Here is a 22,442-nt window from a genome sequence, read left to right on the forward strand (position 1 = left end):
CTCCTATATTTTGTGATATATATTTACTACCACTTGAAGGCTATGATGTTGTTCTTAGGACGCAGTGGTTGAGAACACTAGGACCCATTATATGAGATTTTTCTAGAATGCAAATGAAGTTTGTTGTTGAGGGGAAAGAAAGAATTTTACAAGGTTTATCTACTCCAAAAAATAAAATGGTTAATAACCATCAAATGGCACATATTGCAAGGAAAAGAAAAGACGGGTTTATGCTGCAACTTTACTCCTTGACAAATCCAGAAAGACATCAAAATCAGAAACAAACACATCCCGCAATCCAACACCTCCTCAACCAATATTCCAATATATTATCTGAGCCAAAAAGCCTTCCTCCGAGACGTACTCATGATCATAAAATTCCCTTACAACTTGGCCAAGGACTCATCTCTGTCAAACCTTATTGGTATCCCCATTTTTAAAAAGCTGAAATTGAGAAGTTAGTCACTGAAATGCTATCAACTGGAATAATACGACCAAGTAACAGTCCTTATTCCTCTCCTGTTCTACTGGTGAAAAAGCAAGATGGCTCTTAGAGGATGTGTCGACTATTGAGCATTAAATAAGGCCATTATTGGGGATGAATTTCCAATGCCAGTCATTGACGAGCTATTAGATGAGTTACATGGGGCTCATATTTCACCAAATTGGATCTACGCTCAGGCTATTATCAAATTCGGGTGTACCCAAAGGACATTGAGAAGACTGCTTTTCGAACTCACCAAGGGCACTACGAATTTTTAGTGATGCCGTTTGGGCTCACTAATGCACCATCATCTTTTCAAGCACTCATGAATGAGGTATTCCAAAAGCATCTACGGAAATTTGTTTTAGTTTTCTTTGATGACATTTTAATTTATAGTAAAATGTGGGACATATGCAACACTTAAAGTTGGTCTTTTCCATTCTTCAATCTAACCAGCTTTATGTGAAGTTAGAAAAGTGTCAATTTGGCCAAAGGGAAGTGAAGTACCTTGGACACGTAATCTCAAGAGCAGGAGTGGCAATGGATCAAGAAAAAATTAATGCAATGTTGTCATGGCCAAAACCTCAGTCCCTTAAGGCTTTACATGGATTTTTGGGCTTGACGAGATATTACCGAAATTTATACAAAATTACCGGCCTCTCACCCAAATGATGAAGAAGGACTCTTTCAATTGGGATCCAACATCAGAAGAGGCTTTTGACAAACTTAAAGCAGCAATGGTGCAAGCACCAGTCTTGGCTTTACCTGACTTTTCAAAATAATTCATTATGGAATGTGATGCATTAGGGATAGGGGTTAGCGCAGTCTTAATGCAAGAACAACCCATCGCATATTATAGTCATGCTCTACATGGGAAGCATCTCTTTCTTTCCACTTATGAGAAGGAGATATTGGCTCTTATTTTGGCTGTCAAAAAATGGAGACCATATTTGCTTGGCAGAAAATTTGTTGTTCGCATAGATCACCACAACTTAAAGAATTTATGGAGCCAAAAGATTACAACTGATGCACAACAACAATGGCTCTATAAGTTGATGGGGTATGACTTTGTTATTGAGTATAAAAAGGGAAAAGAAAATATAGTGGCTGACGCTCTTTCTCGGAGGCAAGATGGAGAAGACGTAAACATGTGCATGCCATTTCACAACCTCTACCAAGCTGGGTGGACTCTATTAAAGAGGAGAATTTGTCAAAACTGAGTGCCCAAAAACTGGTCAAGTTGATTACCGAAGATGAGGCGGTAGGACCTTGGAGCTTGCAAAATGGAATCATATTTTCCAAAGGTAAAATTTACATTGTGGAAGATTTTTGTCTTATTCCTGATATAATTGAACAATTTCATGGCAGCACACATGAAGGATTTCTAAAAACTCTCCATCGTATAAAAGCAAGCTTTTACTTAAAAGGCATGAAAAGGAGTATCAAGGAATTCATCCGGAGTTGTGATATGTGTCAGAGACATAAGATCGAGCAACTTGCACCAGCTGGCTTACTACATCCACTTCCTATACCAAACCAAATTTGGGAAGACATAGCAATGGATTTCATTGATGGTCTTCCAAATTTAAATGGCAAATCAACCATACTGGTAGTGGTTGATCGATTATCAAAATATGCTCATTTTATAGCAGTTTCTCACCCTTATACTGCTGTTGGAGTAGCTCAAATATTTTGAGCAAATTTTTTGCCTCCATAGGATGCCTTGCTCTATTGTTTGTGATAGAGACCCAATTTTCACAAGTGTATTTAGCAGGGAGTTATTCAAACTAAATGGCACATCATTCAACTTCAGTTCTTCTTATCATCCCTAGAGCGATGGACAAAGTGAGGTGGTCAACCGCACGCTCGAGATGTATCTTAGATGTTTCACCAGTTCAGAACTAAAAAAATGGACAGAATGGCTAACTTGGGCAGAATATTGCTATAATACAAGCTGGCACTCGACAATTCATCTAACGCCATTTGAGGCAGTATATGGGCGTCCACCTCCTACTCTTATAAATTATGTGTCTGGTACAACAAAGGTTGCAACAGTTGATAAAGAGTTACAAGAAAGAGATGCTATTGTGAGTGAGCTTAAAAAGAAATTAAAGAGGCTCAATTGAGGATGAAACAAGTTTATGATTCCAAGCATAGGGAAAAAGAGTTTGTTGTTAAGGATTGGGTATATGTGAAATTGCAACCATACAAACAAATATCGGTTTCGAAGAGAAGGAATTTCAAGTTGTCAGCTAGGTATTATGGGCCATTTCAAATCTTGCAGCGTATTGGTGTTGTATCCTATAAACTAGAATTGCCAGTTGAATCTAAAATCCATCCAGTCTTCCATGTGTCACTCTTGAAGAAGAAAGTAGGTGACCATGTTGCCACTGGATAGCTTAATGACCGAAGAAGGCCATTTCCAACCTCAATCAGTTATTGGTCATAGGATTATAAAGGGACAACAAGAAGTTCTGATATTATGGAAAGGGTTATCTCCAGCTGAGACCACTTAGGAGAATTTGAGCTACATTAGAAAGCAATTTCCAGATATCACTCTTGAGTACAAGAGTGCAGCTTAAGGGGGGATAAATTGTCACGTTCCCATTTATTTTAGTATTTGAATAAGTCTTAGTTACAAAAGATTTCTTTGTTATTTGCTTTGCTGTCATTATCTTCTAGTTGAATAAGCCACTTGTATTTCTCCTAATTTTTTGTTTGACAGTTGTAATATGGCTATATAAGTCATACCGAGATAGTAAGGAAAAACAAGTCTTATTTTTTCAAAACACTTATCCAATTCTTAAAGGAGGCTAGTTCCCTCGAAGAAACCATTTCTTGATCTTTTTCTTATACTATCAGTTCAAAATAGGCAAAGGAAAAGAATCAGTTACTCAGTCCATACCAAATAAACTCTCTTTTCCTCTATTAACAATACTAACCAACTGATTTAAGTTCACCAATGCTTGGAAGAAGCACCCTTTTACCTCCTCAAGCCTCTTCCCGTTTCAGTGTCACTACAGCTGCTACCTTTGGCATTATCAACTTCTCCACATCAACCAAACTGAGATCAAATCAACATACCCAAGTTTAGCAAAACTATACCATCCGGCTGCCTCTGATCCTAATGGTGGAGATTTCAGGGAAATCCATAATGCATATGCTACCTTATCTGATCCTGTAGCTAGAGAAGCCTATGATTTGTCAATCACAACTCAGTTGTATCCCTTTGGATGTTCTATATCTGGTAACTTCCTAAGATTCCGTCCCAGTAGGAGGTGGGAAACCAATCAGTGCTGGTAGAATAACATATTTTTCATTGTCATATGTTAATTTTCTGTGATCAATGAAGAGTATATTTGATATATGAATTCTGAGATTACAATATTTGATAATTGAGTATTTATTTACATGAGGTGCAATGGTAGACTAATCTATACTGGTTGCCTTGTAAACTCTGTCCAACGTCCCTTTCTATTTAGGGAAGGTCGAAGTGACCACTCCTTGTCACAAGGATGGTTGCTCCCTTTTCCTGTTGCCTGTGATGAGTAGCCTTTTCTGCCTGTGCAGTGTTTGAGGCTTCCTTTCCTGCTTTTTTTAGTTTACTGTCTTCAACACTCCCCCTCAAGATGGGTTCGTAGAGGTTTATCGAACCCATCTTGCTGAGAATGGTTTGGTGACTATTTTTATTGAGGGCTTTTGTAACGATATCGGCCAACTGATCTTGGCTTCTGACGAATGATGTTTCAATTTTCTTTGATTGTACTTTCTCTCTGATGAAGTGGCAGTCCACTTCAATGTGTTTGGTACGTTCATGAAATCCTGGATTGGATGCAATATGACCTGCTGCCTGATTGTCGCAATACATCTTCATAGGTTCATTGCATTCGATTTTTAAGTCTTGGAGGACTTGCTTGATCTAGGTAAGTTCACTGGCTGTAGAGGCCATGGCTCGATACTCAGCTTTTGCACTTGACCTTGCCACAACGCTTTGTTTCTTACTTTTCCAAGTCACCAAGTTTCCTCCTACGAAGGTGCAAAAACCTGTGGTTGATTTTCTATTACAGCTCCCCGCCCAATCTGCATCAGAGAAGTCAACTATGGTGTTAATATTGTTTTTCTTCATCCAGATTCCTTGCCCTGGGGTGCCCTTGAGATACCTAAGTACCCTGTCGATAGCCTCTGAATGACTGGTACGGGGTGCGTGCATGAATTGGCTTACCATACTTACAACATATGCAATATCAGGCCTTGTGACGATTAAATAGATTAACTTTCCTACCAGATGTTGATATTGACCTAAGTCTGAGACAGGCTCACCATCTTCCAAATTAAGTCTGACATTGGTTTCCATTGGAGTGTTGGCTGGCTTGACTCCCAGTTTTCCAGTCTCTTTTAGTAGATCGAGGACATACCTCCTTTGAGATAAGAATAGACCTTTGTCTGATTTGGCCATTTCTATTCCAAGAAAATATGATAGTTGACCTAAGTCTTTGATCTCGAATTCTCTTTTTAGACTTTGCTTGACCTTTTCAATTTATTGATCATCATTTCCTGTTATTATAATGTCATCAACATATACAAGGACAACAATAGTATATGTGTGTGCGTGCTTGACAAACATAGAGGAATCAAAGGTGTTTTTACTGAAATTAATATTTAAAAGAAAGATGCTTAATTTGGCATACGCTCTTGGGGACTGTTTCAATTCGTAAATTGCCTTTTTTAGTTTACATACCAGAGAGGAGTCTGATGTGGATTTATGGCTCGGGGGAAGAGTCATGTAAACTTCTTCTTCTAAGTTACCTTGTAGGAAGGCATTCTTCACGTCCATTTGAAAAAGATTCCACCCTAGGTTAGTAGTAAGAGATAATAAAATTCGAACAGTGTTCATTTTTGCAATGGGGGCAAAGGTTTCTTGGTAATCAACTCCATAGGTTTGAGTGAATCCCTTAGCTGCTAACCTAGCTTTATGCCTCTCAACTGTCCCATCACACTTATATTTTATCTTGTATACCCATTTGCATCCTATGATTTTTTTTATTGGCAGTAAAGGCACAACGTCTTATGTGTTGTTTTCTTCTAGGGCTTGAAGTTCTTCTTTCATGGCCTCACACCACTTTGGATTGGTGTTGGCTTTATAGAAGGATGTGAGTTCGATGTGAGCTGTAATATTGCTTAGGTAGGTTCAGTGTGTGCTTGAGATGTTATCATATACGATGAAGTGTTGGATTAGATAGGATACCTTGTGAGACACATAGTCTCAAAGTTTTGTAGGAGGACGAGTCTGTCGAGTGGATCGTCTCAAGGCAATTGCTTCTTGAGTAGCTTCAGATCCATCTTTTAAGTCGGTGTGTTCACTTCCTCCCCCTGAAGGAATTGGTTCTGAGTCTCCCTCGGGGTAAGCATCCTGGTCTTGTTGGCTGCTGTCAAAAAAAAAAAAGAAAAGTTGTGCGGAAATAAAGGAGTATGTGGCCCATGAGTGTGTGAGAAAGGAGTTTGACCGGGACGAGGATAATAAGAGTCATTTTCACTAAAGGAGACATCCCGTGATACATAAGTCTTGTGAGTGGAAGGATAATAACATTTATACCCCTTTTTTGTGAGGATTACCTTAAGAAAATGGTTTTAACAGAACTTTTGTCAAACTTATGATGGCGTCTGACATAGACATAACAAACACATCCAAAAACTCTGATGTGCCCTAATTCTATATTGTGTCCTTTCAGAATTTCTAATGGACTTAGATTCTGTAAGGTGACGCTAGGTAATCGGTTAATTAGATATGTGGCAGTAAGAATGGCATCGAATCAATAGATATTAGGGACATAATTGTGGAAAAGTAAAGTCCTAGTGACTTCAAGAAGGTGACGATTTTTTCTTTCAAAAATTCCATTTTGTTCGGGGGTGTTAATGCACGTAGTTTGATGCAAAATACCCTTTTGTTTGAAAAAGTCAGTGAAATGTTTGTTGACATACTCAGTACCATTATCTGACCGGAAGATTTTAATGTTGGTATTATACTGATTTTGAATAAAATGAAAAAAATTTTGAAAGTAAGTGAAAACCTCATTTTTTCCTTTAAGTAAGAAAACCAAAGTAGTGCGGGAATAGTCATCAATGAATGTGACAAAATATCTGTAGTGATCATAAGATTCAACAGGGGTTGGTCCCCAAACATCAGAATGGATTAATTCAAATGGTTTGGTAGAGACAGTGGAAGATAAAGGAAAAGGTAAGCGAGTATGTTTTGAAAATTTGCACACATCACAGAAACTAGAATTCAATTTATAACAAAATAATTTATTCAAGACAGAATCAGAAGGATGCCCAAGCCGCCAATGCATCAACATGCCTTGATTGGCGGATGGGAGAGGTACGTGAGGCATTGGGCTGATGGGTTGTCAAGGTATCTGATCCTTTTCTAGTCGCCCTTCACCAATCGTCTTCCCTGTTACTCGATCCTGAAATTGCACTGTAAATGGTGAGAAAATAACATTGCAATTTAAATCACGAGTTAACTTAGCAACAGATAATAAATTTGATTTAAATTCAGGTAATAGTAATACATTATGTAATTGTTTATTAAGTAGCGTGGCAGTGTCTTGACCGTAAATAGTGGCCTTATTTCCATTGGCGACCGTCACATGTTGGGAATCAGCAATGGGTGCAAGATTTTGCAGATTCATTGGATTCCATGACATGTGATTGGTGGCTTCGGAATCAATAATCCAGTGATTTTATCTTTGACACATGTTAGCAATATTTAGGGAAGAATGTGATACTGAACTTGACCCGTCAGATTGCTGCTGGACCAATGCTTGAATTTGGGACAACAATTGTGTGAGGTGCATGGTAAGAAACCCGGATCGGATCTTGAGCGGGGGAGTCGGGCAGAGCTCAGTCCAGTCGGACTGATTTTCGGACCCAGAATAAAAACCCTATCTTTCTCTTTCACCCTTATCATTAGGGTTTTCCTTCTCTTCTCTTCTTGCCTCCAACCCCTGGTCGCCCTCCGTCCTCCCTCTCCAGCCACGATTCGACCTAAGCTGGGGGTGGAGATGCCAGCGTCACGCTGACCCCATAGTGATCACATCGCTCGTTGGGTCTCCCATCAGAATCGTGTGTTGACCGAGGAAGGTATGTTCATAAGGCTTCTGCGAGTCTCTTCTCGCTGGACGTTCGCTATTACCACGTCAATCTTCTAAGCCAGATCAGCTCTCTCGTAGCTTGGGTGCAGTCCTCCCAGGTACGTGTAAACTAGATCTTGTTCTGATCTCCTCTAAATTTCTTGTGGGTCAGTCGTAGGGGAAGGTAGTCTTAAAATTCTTCTCATCGGGTTAAGACTTCAGTGGCATATTCCGAACCATTCCTTGTCCTCGTGTGATCTGTGCGACTTCTTGCTTGAGATTAAATACACGCGCAAAGTTTTGTTGATGTCCATATAGCCCTTTCATTTTTGTCCATACTGCCTGTGATGATTCTAACAGCATGCATAGCTTGAAAATTTGGGGCTCCATTGTGTTGGTTAGCATAAACATGATCATGTGGTCTGTTGTCTGCCATTCTTCTAATTTTTCTGTTTCTTCTTCTGTCGGGGCTTCTGGCCTTTCTGGTTTAGGTTTGGGTTTAGTCCCTGTAATGAACCCTAGTTTCCTCCTGCTACTAAGCCCGATGTAGACAGATTTAGACCACTCGAAGTAATTTTGATTATCTCTCAAAATTATATTGGTTAATTATTGTCATTTTGAGACATAATGAATTCCCAAAATGATATCTGAGAAGAATTGTGGGATTGGTTTTTGTTTGCTTTAATTAATACTTCACAGGTTTGAATCCTGCTCTGATACTATATTAATTTTCTGTGATCAATGAAGAATATATTTGACATATGAATTCTGAGATTACAATATTTGATGATTGAGTATTTATTTACATGAGGTGCAACGGTAGCCTAATCTATACTGGTTGCCTTGTAAACTCTATCCAACGTCCCTTCCTGTTTAAGGAAGGTCGAAATAACCACTCCTGTCATAGGGATGGTTGCTCCCTTTTCCTGTTGTCTGTGATGAATAGTCCTGCACAGACTTTTCTGCCTTTACAGTGTCTGAAGCTTCCTTTCCTGCTTTCTTTAGTTTACTGTCTTCAACATCATATCATATGATATCACTCATAATATCTCCCTTTATCTTTTTGTAAATCAAACTTTTCCACTTTTCTCAGCACAAAAGTATTCATCATGCAGATGCAAGTTAATCTATTAAAAAGTACCCAATTATATGCAAGCCATTTTAACTGAGCATGCAAGAAAATACATTGTCTTAAGACTAGCAAACATGAATGAGAAAAAGGAGATGTACTTCACTAATTCATACAAATGGTAACAACAGCAATCCCCTGAAGCTTCCTTCCTACATTCCTATACAAACCAAAAGTCTATCTTACATATTTGCACAAACAAAGGGACAAATGGAACAATCATTTACAGCTCATTATCACAGAGTTTATGACATGCATAAGAAGTCGTATACTGGCAGCTTCAGAAGCAGATATAGTTGCCAGATTCCTCTGATGTCTCAATATCTGATACACCTGATCAAGTATTGGTCTCACGTGCATTGCAATCATCGGATCTGCAGGGTTTATAGCAACAGCCACCTCTGTCATCCATGCCAGCTTCCTAGGTGTTTCCTTATTGATATCGCAAGCCAATTGTTGCATAAGGGCGAGCAGAACTCCTTGACTTAAAGGTAGTGGTACCATGGACAAAATCCCTTGCAGATTGACCTAGTACCAAAATAGAGCAAGTACGAATTGTAAATTGATCTACCTTGCATGATGTATTGTTCTCAGTCTGTCCGTAAAGAATTTCATTGGTTCCACATCACATTATCAATTCAAATCTGATCTTTAATCCCAAATATTTTAAATCATTAGACAATTCCCAACCCATTCTCCAGTGGCAGCTGACCTGGTTTCTCTGGGAAATTTGCCACGAGAATCACCGGGAAATTTGACATCTTGCACAAACTTGTACTTTCATACAAGCACTAAACTTGGTGAAATTTCAATGATGTATAACCATGCGTTATTATTCTGCTAATGGGACTGCATGACTGATCTCAAGTTGTATTTAATATTGGACTATTTGACTCAATTATCCACCTATTCGGTTGGGTAAACCTAAAGAAAAAAGTGGTACAAAATAATCTAGTTGAGGCTTAATCAAGCTGAGTTGATTTATATCCACTTGTCTGGTTCAAACTGATGTAAAAAGGATAGATATGATTACATGAGCACAGATGATAGGCAACAAATATCCGAAAGGCTATATCTAGCAAGAGAAAAAGTGACAAACTTGAACAGAGTTGGATGAATGCGACTCAGTTAACTATTGAGTAAGATGTCAGTACTCATATGTGGCTTTTGATTAACAACATTCCAGGGGAAAGGCAGTCCCATAGGGAAATAACATGTGGGAAATATTTCTTCACTTAAGTAGACTGCTGTTTGGAACATAATTATTTCTTAAACAGTAATTGTCACAGGTAAGATCATACCTGACCACATAACCAGGAAACTATTGAGACATCACTTCTTTGCAGCGCTGCTGTGAATGCTTCCTCAAATTTGTGTTCAGATAACATTCTGGATAATTCTTTTGTTGGATCCAGAGGTGCCTCAGCCTGTTAAAAAGCATAAAGGTTAGGCACGAGAAACTCTTTATCAAGTTAAGATTCGTTACTGCTCTTTGCAAGGGGAGCTACTCGTTACATCCTTAAAACTCTATGACAAACAGAAGAACATACCATCTCATGTAAGCCAACCAACGGTCCATTACTCAAAGAGGAATTTCCCACTTTGGAGTTTGCACCTGCAGCTGCAAGAGCTAAAAGCTTACGTTGGCCCTCAGCTAATTCTCCACTTAGGGTCCGAGTAATTGATGAAGCTGAATTGATAGCATCCTGCAGTTTTCAAGGATTCCTAAGTTACATTCTATAACACATGGTTGTAAATGCAAGAAGTCAAAAAGCAACCTACAGGGCTCATTAAAGGTAAACGATGAAACATCTTGCTGCTACCTACCTATAGTCTATTCAACTGGCTATTTTAAACTGAACTTATTTTAGTGCAAAAAGAAAATGCATAGACTGGATATTCGTGAAGTCCAGCAACCTGTTTATAAAGACAGTTTTAAGTTATAAAGAATGGAACAGTTTAACAATGCCAGAGCAGGATGGATAGAAAGCTCAGACTTCCCAACTTATCCATCACATATGGCACACTGCAATCATTCTCTGGCTCAATCAGTGTTTGCACTTGTAGACTACCCTAATATCATGTTAACTGCATATAAGCACTGTATTCATTTCATAATTATCACAAAACAGGTTTCATTTAATTTTTTAAAAATCTTTTTACTGGTTTACTTCAAATCTAAGGAGTTATGATCTAATTATTTTCTTGATGAAGCTTAGAGTTTCACTTATATAGAAATTGTGATATGCATAGCATCCTGTGAAATTTTAGGGCGAATTCATAATGAGTTGTTTGTAATTTCACAATTTACAAATTGCCAAAATATTCCAGTCTCACAGATACACAAGAGGTAGTTTTGTCAAGATTGTAATATTCGATGGAGTTTTAGTCCCCAAGGTCCAGCAGAAGTATATTATAGCAACATGTAGAGTCTAATAGAACAAAATACACTATATGAAGGGGAACAGATAAACAATGTTTCGAGGTGACATTATCAGTAAAGAAAATGCCTTATTAAAAGAGGGGGGCACAAAACGTTACCAAAAAACGAACCATACAACCAGTTAAAACCATAGATATATTTAGTCTGCTACCTGCAGTACTTGGTGCAACTGCACTTACCCTAAGAGTAATGGCCAAGTGAGAATTGGCAGAGTCGAACTGCTGCTGAGTGGAATTTAGATGATTAATTAGCCCTTTTTGAAATGTGGCATCAATTTGATCAAACATAGCTTTGCATGACATTTCAAATGCAGGAATGATAGCAGCTTCCAGACTAGATCTTAGTGCATCCTGCAATTACAAATTACATCAGTTTTCATTAGCAGAAGTGCTGTAGTGTTTTGCTTCTTGAAAACTAACAGCATAGAATTCTTAGATGAAAAGGAAGAAGAAAGTCACTCTTCAGCAAGGGAAAGACAAAACATCCCTTAGGCTATCCAATTCCTTCAAAATCAAAAAGAAAAACAAAAATAGAAAGGTCTGCAGCAAAGCCTAATGCAACTTTTGACTAGTAACTTCAAAAGTCAATGCCTAATCTTTAGTTCAAATAACCTGAAGAGCTTGCTTGCCAGAAGTTTGAAATTGTGATTGGATTTGCCTGGCCACTGTGCCTTCAAGTTTTGAACTAACTGACTTTTCTAGTTGACTAACTGCCTTCTCCCCCACCCCTTTCTGCAAAATAAACACAAAAATTCCTCATTAAGAAAAAAAAAAAAAAAGGAATAAATTATAACCATACTAACAGTCAATTTGCATTTCGATGGGCCATGGAACTTGGATGATTTATGATTATATTGCATTCTTTAAGCATTTGATGGATCAAGTATACCATGTAAAGCAAAGTAATACTGGTTCGAAAGATGAGTTCTGACAACCAAATATGGTAAAAAATGGAGTATTTTAATTCATTAAAGCACTTATGAGATGGAGTAATTTGATTAAAAAGGCAACAAGAACAAAGAGGTGAGTATGATTCAATACAACAACTAAACAAGATCACAGATGTTGATAGACGATTTAACATTTGACCTGGAATGACTCTGTAATAGCTAATGATATGCTTTTCTCCAGGGCAGGAGTAACTGCACGAGCTACAGCAGGTCCAACAGCAGCTATCTCCTTCTTCAAAGTTTTCTCTACGGAGCTCGGCAAATCCTTATTTACACAGTTTGAAATCAAATTTGTTAACTGCTGTGTGCGATCTCGCTCTAATTTCTCATGCTTTGTGTTTTCTTCTTGGAGACGAGCCCATAAAGCATCAGTATTAGCCTTGACGACTTTCTCAATACTCCGACCCAAGGATGCCTCCAACCTTTTACCTTCTTTGGTAACTGGAACAGATACCATCATATTTATCTGCTTCTGCATTTCTTTCTGCATGCTCAGTAACTAGAAAACAAGACAAAATCATGAGTCCTTTTAGATTGAGATATACATGTCAATAGATGTGAAAATAAACTTAATATTTCAATTACAGAAGAGAATCGGGACACATTCCAGAAAAATCAGAAAGGGCTGGGATCAGAGAATGGAGTGATAATTGGGCTTGGCAGGATAAAATCCAATTCTTTAGTTTAGAATGCAATTTCTACTTTGATTTAAGAATGTGACTCCAAATTAAATATTTAAAAAAAAGAGTAGGCCAAATGCATATTTGAACACCTGAATTTTGGTAATTTTATTTTAACCTAATAAACACCTAAACTCAGTTTTTGTAACGAACCTAACAGACACTTGAATTTTATTTTCTATAACATTTAAACACCTATTAGCAGTATACATAGATGTGTTAAATGAAGCCATATGTCAGAGTGTTTAAATAAGACAAAAAACAAGTTGAAGTTACATTAAAAGTTAAGGTGTTAAAGCAACTAAATTGCCAAAGTTCAGGTGTTCAAGCATGCGAGTCCCAAAAACACTATCCAATGCCAGTTCACAATGAACCATCAATATTCTTTGTTGATCAATGTCCAATGCCACTTTCACATTGAACCATCAACATTCTTGTTGATATGATCAACCATTTCTATCACCTACGATCAACTCTTTCCGTTCCCTATAGATATAGTAATTAGCTATTGCTATAATCTCTACAATCATTTCACCCACCTAAATAGAGAAAGAATGAAAGGTTTTGAGAGAAACTAATGGCCAAATTTCAGCTCAAAAGCTCCTGCTTAGCATGGCCAAAGAGTGATGTTTGAATACCAGCACATATTGCAAGTAATATGCCATTCAAAAGTTTTTTCTTTAAAAAAAAGAAAAAGAAAAGAAAAGAGGTATCAGACAAGTTGGAAATTAGATCGTGGCAACAAACTGATATTGGATAATAGAACTCATGAAAATGTATTGACACAAATGCAAAACACGCATACAGAATAATTCGAATTCCGAACATTAATTACCTGATCAAGCATATCCTGCATGGCTGATAATTGAAATAAAGCAGCATCACTAGATTGGACACCAGAACTACAACCTGGTTCATTGGATGAATCTGTGGAGTTGAAAGGACTAGGGGAAGGGGAAGACAGACCAGACAGCTGAGAAGCTTTCCCTTTCTGTTTTTTTCCCTTTGTGGATGGGGCTGCGGACTGTGGGACTACAGTGGCAATTTCTGATTCACCAACCTTTGCATTCAAGTTTTTTCTCATGTCTTGTTCTTCATCTGCACTGGCATTAAGAGGCCTATCTGGCACCTCGGCGACACTACCTTCACCAACCTGCTGCATTCCCACACTATTATAAGCTTCCATACAACAATCTCTGACCATCTGAATGCTGAGATCTGAGGCCTGAGAGTAGAAGGATTTTTCCTTTTTATCTGGGATGGTGATATGGGATTCTCTAGGCATGTCAAAATTGTTACTTTGGTTGCTTCCTGTTTCTCCAACAACTTTAACCTCTACCTCAATACTTTCGTTATCATTGTTGACAATTACATCCTGAACCTTAGCCTCTCCCACATTTATTCCCTGAATAATATGGGAATTCTCAGATGAGGCAGCCCTGGACAGTATCTCAGATGGGGTTACAAGATGGGTTGGATGTTTAAACAGCACAAGAGGTTCGGGAACCACTGAGATGTCAGTTTGTGCCATGTTTTTCTCACTCTTCCTCAAACTGTCACCAGAGGAAGGAGTATCAGTCATGATTTCTTTCGTACTGTCCATTATGTGTTCGACCAAATAATCTTGAACGCGCTGATCAGCACCATGTTCATTGAGTTGCACGCTAGGCTCAATGCTGCTTTGTGGACCTTGGAAACCTGACAACTTTCGTGATAACTGTGGACTCAAAGGAAGTGGAGGAGACACATTGTTGGTAATTTCAGTACTACTATGTGATGGTAAAGCACTAACTTTAGTATCTATAGCTGAGGTAACATTATCTGGTAAGCTAGTGACCTCAGAAGAAGCCAAGCTTTCAGGATGGCTTGCTGTGGGAGCAGAAGCATTTTCAGAACTGCTTGAAATCATAGAAGGTGTGTTTGTCCCTTTACTCAGGGAAACCTCAGTTGTTTTATTTCCATGAGATGGTTCCAGTACAGCAGGACCATCAGAGCTAGCAGCATCAAAAGCACAGGAAACACTGGTTTCCATTTTCTCCAACTCCATGTTCTCCAGAGGTGGTGGTAGGCACTGCGACAAATCCAATGCATACTGCTGAATAGCTTGCGTTTGGACACAGTAAACCTGAACAATACGTTCTCCACTTGGTAAGCTATCACTAGTTCCAGTAAGACTCAAAATAGGCATTGTAACTGTAAACTCAGCTATGTAATCCATGCGGGTAGCAGCTGGATAAGACCCATATTCTATGTGTATTGCATATATTGCATTCTTCTTGGCATTTGCCAGCAAAAACAGACCAGCACGAGGCAGTGCTACAACTTGATTGAAGAATGCATCCTCAACACTAGACTCAGCGGAACTATTTAAGGTCAAAGTCTGACGACACTGCCATGATTCAGCATCACTGGGCAACAGCCAGCCCTCCTCGCTGGCAGAGGCCCATATCTTTACTTCTTGATTTAGTGGGCCCTGTGAATAAGACGAAGTTTAATGAAGATTTAGTCCAAAGTACATGAAGAAATCTATGTAATGAAAACCCTGATATATGTAAGAACACTATGTAGCATGTAAACAGAAATGCAGAAATGCAGAAATGCAGAAACTGATACAAGGAAATGGCATTTCTCAAAAATATTGGGAAAGGAAATGTGTAAATTTTGAATATTTAGGGGTGTAATCATAGATATTAATTTCATATAACAACGTAAACAATGAATATCATTTGCTAAAGTAAATATCACCATAAGAAAAACAAATACATAATTCACTGTATATAAATAATATTATTACAGATTCTTTTTAATAAAAAAAATGTTTTTTCAAACAGGAAATATGTTTTTTAATTTTAGTGAAATTACATAAATAACCCAAAGAGTTTCCAAAACGTGGAACCATTGTTTCATAGGAGTTTCCGTACTTAATAGGTGAGAAAACAAACAGTATGGCCATCAGGTGTTATTGGACCGTCATAATGATTGACAGGAAAAGCACTTGAGTTTCGCACAGAACTATTTCTATGGACATTAAACATTTTAACATGATTATGCACTCTCGTTCACTGAAAAGAAAAGGAATAATAAGACATACCCCAGTGATAAGAACAATATGATCAGGGCGGTCAGGGGCAGTCAAGAACGCCACAGAATTTACAGGGTTACCATCATGAGGTCTCAAAATAGCAAGTGGCACTGCCTTACGATCTTCCCAAATCTTGACCTGAAGCAGATAATGGGCGCTTATGAGTAACAGTAGAAAAAAGAGAATCAAAGAATAAGCTACTTAACAGGCACACACATTGAACACACCCATCGCATGGAAAGGAACAAAATTATCTAATGACCTGTGTCAGCTAATACCTATGCATGGTTATGCACACATCTTTTGATAGCACTATTTCTGCCGATGACTTTATTTGGAGGGCGTGGAGGGAGAGGGAGAGAAAATTGAGCTAAGAAACTACACACTTTTTTGTCTGTAAGAAAAGGACAACTGGGAGACTAGACAAACAATTTGAAAGACAAGGGGGGGAGGGGTGGGAGAAGAGGAACAAACCGTGCCATCAGCTGAAGCTGAAGCCAAACGGGTGGTCATCCATTGACACATTGACAACTCAGTAACTTCACCATCGTGCTTACCAGCAAGCTGGACCCCATCAATCAGCTTATCAATGGGACAATTAAGAGGCTTCTCTGCAGAAAACCCTTCAGCTTTTCCAACTTTAATTGTATCTATTTTTAGGATACGATTTCTGATTGCAACGATCAAAATTTCCTGTGACATAATTTTTCCATAATAAAAATATGTGTACAATGAACATCCATAAGCTCCAACCAAGCGAGAAGCGGAGAAAGGAAAATGAGAAGGCATTAAGAAATTGAGTTAGGAATTAGGAAAATGTATTGATAACATAGATAACAAAATCCATTATTACTTGTTTGTGAGGATGCCAACACACTCGTGGGTGGACAGATTCTCCCTCTGCTATAATCTGCAGGGCAAGAACGATCCTTTCAAATATTTGAGGCTTCTCTTCCTCATCTGGCCCCTCATTAATCTTGCGTATGAAGACACGTCCATCAATACATGTGCTGCAAGAATGAGAATTAGGAGATTTTACTTATATTATGCGTCTCTATGAGTCTAATAATGCAAAATGGTTACCTGGCAAGAAGGTGAACATCCTCAGCAAAGAATGCCATATCTGTTACTTTCTACATTAGAGAAGAGGAAAAAGAATTGCATGATCAGAATGATTTGGACAGACAGATGTGGAAATTTGAGAGCATATTGTAATATTAAGAGACAAGCAATGCTGGGAGGTACAATTTGTAGGAATAAGATGCAGTACTTGAAAAGGTAACCAACAACGATACAGAACATAATATAAGAGACAAGCAATGCTGGGAGGTACAATTTATAGGAATAAGATGCAGTACTTGAAAAGGTAACCAACAACGATACAGAACATAATATAAAAAAAAAAAAAAAAAGCACGTTTCATGGCAGGAAGAATAACAAAGGCGGATATAAAACAAGACATTCAGTCAATTTTTAGAAAAAGAAGAAGCAATCAATGAGGTTAGTCTGCAAATCCATCAAAGAGCTGTGTACAACATCTATAACTTGAACCATAAACTGATAGTTCTGGCGTTGATGGTAACTGATTGACTAGCACATAAAATAGAATAGAAAAGCAAAAAGGACAATTAAGAATAAAATATATTGTGAAACTTTCTGGGAAATCCGGTGAGGCTGTTAGATTAGCATAATAGATTAAGTGTGTGAAGACATTCATATGTGACTTCAAATAACTTAAATTGGATGAAGGATCCAAAACTTTTAGTGAGGAAGCTAGATTGCTGATATTAGAGCTCTGAATAGTGATTTGAAATCCATAGTACAATAGTATTTGGTATAAAAAGGTTAAAAAAACTCTAGCAATTAAGACAAAGAAGTTACCTTTATGAAAACTAAGCAATGTAATAGTTGGAACTTAAGAGAAGAGTTGATTACAAAAATGGATAAAGGAAAAAGACAAAAAAAAAGAAGTCATTTTGATCCATTAGCAAAATGTGATAGAACATTAGCTAAAGGCTTACACTTTGTTAGGAGTGAAATTAATGATGAATTGAAGCACAGGGTAATAGAGTGAGTAGGTGAAGAGAAGAAGAAAAGAGACAAACTTGGTAATGGCCGCGGAGCAAGGATCTCAAGGCAGTATTGATATTAAGGATGCGGATGGCGCCAGGCTTGAGACCATAGCAAATGTAATTGCGATTGACAGCAATCTGACGCCCGAGAAGAAGACCAGGATCAGAGACATACTTGGTGATGGGAGTGACTTCGAGTTGGGGTTGGACCTCGCCTGGCAATCGGACATCAATATCGTAGAGAAGATGGTCGCCAATCAAATGGCGGCCCTTGGGGAGCTTGGTGCTGAGCATCCTGATGGGAGAAGAGGACGAGTGCTGAAGCTGATGAGTAGGAGAGGCCAAAGTGACAGGAGGAGGAGCGGAAGGGATGATGAGATTGGGGGACGGAGGAGGCTGTGGTTGAGGTTGAGGCTGCTGATTCTGATTGGTGAGGATGTCCATTAAAACACCAACTGGATTGGAATTAGAAGAGATGGGGGGAGGCGGCTGAGGTCTATTATGCTGCTGGTGATGGTGAATGTTAGAAAGGAAGTGACTGGGATGCTGGTGGGGGTGATAGTGAAGTTGTTGCGGTTGTTGTTGAAGAGGAGGAGGAGGAGGTGGATAAGGAGAGAGGTAGTGAGGATGATGATAAGGTCCAGTAGGAGGAGGATAAGAGGAGGAAGGAGTGATGTAAGGAGGTGAAGGAACAGTAGCAGGCAGAGGAAAAGAAGGTGAGGTTGTGAGAGGGTTTGAATTTGATGGAGGAGGTTGTTGTTGGGGTTGCGGCGGCTGTAATGATGGTTGAATCATCATATTCATATTCATATTCATATTATTGATAATAGTGCTTGTAGACGGCTTCAACAGTTTATTGACATCAAAACCACCACCACCACCTCCTCCTCCTTGATTTGGAGGATTACCAGCTGACGCCATTTGAAAATAAGAGCGACGACTAGTAGCGGATCTATTAATTACATTGATTTGCTCATCATCATCGTCATGATTCAGATAGAGAGAGAAAGGGTAAGAATAACAAATGAACTGAATTTGGATTTAGATTTGGATTTTGAGATCAGAAAATGGAATGATTCTGAGAATTGAATCGCGATCAGCTTTTGTTTTGTCTGTTTTCACGACGTGTGTGTAAGATGAAGGTGATGGAAGACGAGAAGAAGAAAGCTGTGCCTGTGAGTGTGAGTGGGAGTGCGACTGAGAAATCTAAAGCTTTGGCTTTGGTTAAAAATGGGAGTAACGGCGACAGACGGAGGGTCCAAAAAGGATGTGAACATCGCCTTACATTTATTAATTATTAAAATTGGGGTTTAATTTATTAATTTATGCTCTGTTGATGTCACCTGCAGAGGCAGACATGCATCGCTACTCCCAGCTCAGCTAAACCTATTCCAAAGTTTTGATCATCATCGCAATGCAACAAGGCTACTAATCCCTGCCTACCCACTCCACTCATTATAACTCAAATCTGTTTATAGTACCTCCTCAGGTGACTGTAACGCCACTACTGTAAATTCTGTCCCCTTCTACTTCATTATTATGCAAATGCAATACTACCATCCTAATTATATGACTCACACTGCTATATAATATTTACCACATCAATTTTATTCAACTTCAAAGATTAACAGACTTTCTGCATTTCCACAATTTGGAAGTTTCTTTCACCACTTCCACACTAATGCAAATATCCAGCAATAGAAACACAAACAAAAATAAATACAAAAACTAAAGCAACTGATAAATTTACAATCAATAGTATTCGACATCAAGGACCTGCATTATACATGTATCACATTCCCTGAATCCACATTATGTCTAAAACAAAAGTCACAGTTTTCACACCCGCCCCCCTCCCCGTCCAAATATTCTCGTATAGCAAATGATATCGTATTCAACTGCAGCAGCCTCCAGCTTGAGAAGATGACCCATCTCTGCCTCCTGATGGCCCTGGAATTCCACCATATCCTACTTTTATTCCATAAGACTGCACAGAACAAAAACAGAAACATCAGCCACACCATCCGCATGGCTCTGATCCAGTCCATATTAGATGAATGCAACATGCATGCCCTCTACATACATACAATTTCTCCATGCTCCAAACTTGTAAGTGATGCAAAAAGTAAGCCCATTAGAATTAAAAGGCAACAATAGGATGATAAGAAAGCAAGACTTGTTAATTTGAGAGCAAGAAAAAAAAAAAAAAAAACTTTAGTTACAAATATCTGTTAACAAGAACACCGCCAATAAAGGACAACATGAAAATTTGAAAACCAATAAGATCGTGAAAAACTTAAATACCAACAGCATGATGATTGATAAGCAAACTTCATTGGCTGAACGCCCTCCACTACGTAAATTTCATGGCAGTAACCAAAGTCACTCAGATCTTTTCATGACAAGAGCATGCCAAAACCAAAAATAACAATCATTTTCTTTTTTGGTTCCTACAAGAAAAATAATCTAGATATTGAAATCCATGAAGAAAATCTATCTCTAAGTGTACCAATAGAGCCTTCAAGGTTCAAGCCAGTAATGCAGTCGCAATATGCTTCACTCAAATATTAAGTTTTTGAAAGTATTAACCATGTACAAGAAAGAACACTCACCTCATTCGATACATCAAAAACGCCATCCTGAATCTTCTTATATATTGTTGCAGCTGTTTTTATAAATGCCTGCATAAATGAAAAAAGTAATGGATGATAAATAAGAGAAAGTTTTGTTACAAATTCAACGTAGAGTTGCTGTGTTTGCTAACCTCCTCAACATTCTGAGCAGTTTTTGCAGAGGCCTCCATGAAGATTAAACCATGCTCCTTGGCAAACTGTTCGCCTTCCTCTGTGCTCACTGCCCTTCTGTGAGCAAGATCACACTTATTACCAATGAGCATAATTGTCATGTTTGCATTTGCATGCTGCCTGGCATCCTCCAACCAGCTGGCCAAATGATTGAAAGTTTCCCTCCTACAAAGTCAACATCCAAACATCAATACTTTTATGGTCAGAGTATTGCCAAAGGACAGCAGGTCTTTCTTTTATGGAAGGAACTTCGAACAGGGGAACTCTTGTAGTTAGATAAACTGACCAACCAAATTGCAATGCCCCGTGCGATTAGAATTGGTTAAAACTAGTTCCTATGATCAGAGTCCCTTAGGCTTAGTTGAGCGGAATGTATCAAGAATTTGGTTTGGTTGATCTAAGGGCCAAAAGCATAAATTAGAATTGTTTTCACCCCCTAAAAGCAATCGGTATCACATGTGAAAGACTTTGAATCATCTTGAAAAGAGTGAATTTCATGAAATTAGCAGGTAGAGAAGCAAATGAATATCAAAAGTATGGATGATCAGATACAGATACCTGGTAATATCATAGACAAGCAAAGCACCAGCAGCCCCCCTATAGTAGGACCTGGTAATAGATCTGAAGGATTCTTGACCAGCCTGGAGAACAAGTTAGAACATTTTAGGAAATGAAAAAACCAGAAAAAATATTAAGATGGAGCTAGGCTAGCTTAGGTTAATTAAGATTGAAATAAAAGAATAAAATAGTAATCGACAACAAATAATAACTAAAAAGAAAAAGGAGGAGAAGAAAACCGTGTCCCAGATTTGGAGCTTGATGGGTTTGTTGTCGATAGTGATCATCCGGGCCCCAAATTCGACACCTATAGTGAGGTCATGAACCGGTTGGAACCTCTTATCGGTGAATTGAAGCAAAAGGCAGGATTTCCCAACTCCTGCATAACAAATACACTCCCAATCAAAAATTCATAAATTTAGCCAGCCAACCAAACAAACAGAGAAAGAAACCTTTAGAGAGATCAAAAAAGAAAACGAAAAAGGAAAAAGGGATTTACCAGTGTCGCCGATGATGATGTACTTGAAAAGGTATGCGTACGACATTTTTATGGTTGCGTGTTATTAGAGATCTGTGTTTGAAAACAAATATGAATCGGTTCGGGATAGTTTAAATTTTGCAGAAACCTTAGATATATAAATAAGTATGTATGTGTGCGTATATACAAAGATGAAAAATGTGAAGAAATGAATAGAAAGAAAACTGAATTTAGGGATTGTTGGTAATTGGAATTGGTGGGATGGGAGGGAAGGGGAGAGAATGATCCAGCCAAGCAAATGCTTCCCTGTTTTCTTTTATCAATTTAGTTTTTCATGTCCTCGCTGTCATATTATTATTAATTTGCAGTTTAATTTTAATAAAATAAAACAAAGATTTTCCTTAAAAAGACCATGCAACCGATAATAGTTCTTTCTTTTAACTAACAATTATTACCCTAATTTAAAATTTGAAACCTTTATTTTCATTATCCAGAAAAGTTTTATAAATTCCTTTTTCAAAATTTAATTTGAAGTATGTGTTTATGTTTTGAAAATTTTAGTGTAAACTATTTAGAAAATCATATCACATTATTATTTCTCTCAATTAAATCATATTATAATTTGATTTACAA

At 38.1% G+C, this 22,442-nt stretch overlaps 2 protein-coding genes across 3 annotated transcripts; both read right to left on the reverse strand.

The window, feature by feature from the left end:
• Positions 1-8,825: 8,825 nt before the first annotated feature.
• On the reverse strand, positions 8,826-19,303 carry LOC8283867 (enhancer of mRNA-decapping protein 4). Of its 2 annotated transcripts, XM_048380044.1 has the most exons (13): positions 18,874-19,301; positions 18,003-18,564; positions 16,981-17,030; positions 16,751-16,907; positions 16,372-16,590; positions 15,907-16,035; positions 13,651-15,288; positions 12,275-12,634; positions 11,798-11,917; positions 11,366-11,536; positions 10,294-10,449; positions 10,045-10,170; positions 8,826-9,271 (listed from the first exon to the last, which is right to left on the reverse strand). In XM_048380044.1, exons 1-13 carry the CDS (start codon positions 18,888-18,890, stop codon positions 8,963-8,965), a joined length of 4,014 nt encoding a protein of 1,337 aa, XP_048236001.1. In that variant the 5' UTR covers positions 18,891-19,301; the 3' UTR covers positions 8,826-8,962. The 2 variants fall into 2 exon arrangements, with proteins under 2 accessions (XP_048236001.1, XP_002525226.1); XM_002525180.4 differs by having other exon boundaries at positions 18,003-19,303.
• Positions 19,304-19,552: 249 nt separating this feature from the next.
• LOC8283866 (ras-related protein RABB1c) lies at positions 19,553-22,148 on the reverse strand. Its single transcript, XM_015722967.3, has 6 exons — positions 21,831-22,148; positions 21,571-21,710; positions 21,332-21,414; positions 20,734-20,938; positions 20,582-20,650; positions 19,553-19,956 (listed from the first exon to the last, which is right to left on the reverse strand). The coding sequence occupies exons 1-6, from the start codon at positions 21,874-21,876 to the stop codon at positions 19,864-19,866; spliced, it is 636 nt and encodes a 211-aa protein (XP_015578453.1). The 5' UTR covers positions 21,877-22,148; the 3' UTR covers positions 19,553-19,863.
• Positions 22,149-22,442: the final 294 nt, after the last annotated feature.

The sequence above is a fragment of the Ricinus communis genome, chromosome 10 (assembly GCF_019578655.1).
Source record: "Ricinus communis isolate WT05 ecotype wild-type chromosome 10, ASM1957865v1, whole genome shotgun sequence".
NCBI classification, from domain to species: Eukaryota; Viridiplantae; Streptophyta; class Magnoliopsida; order Malpighiales; family Euphorbiaceae; genus Ricinus; species Ricinus communis.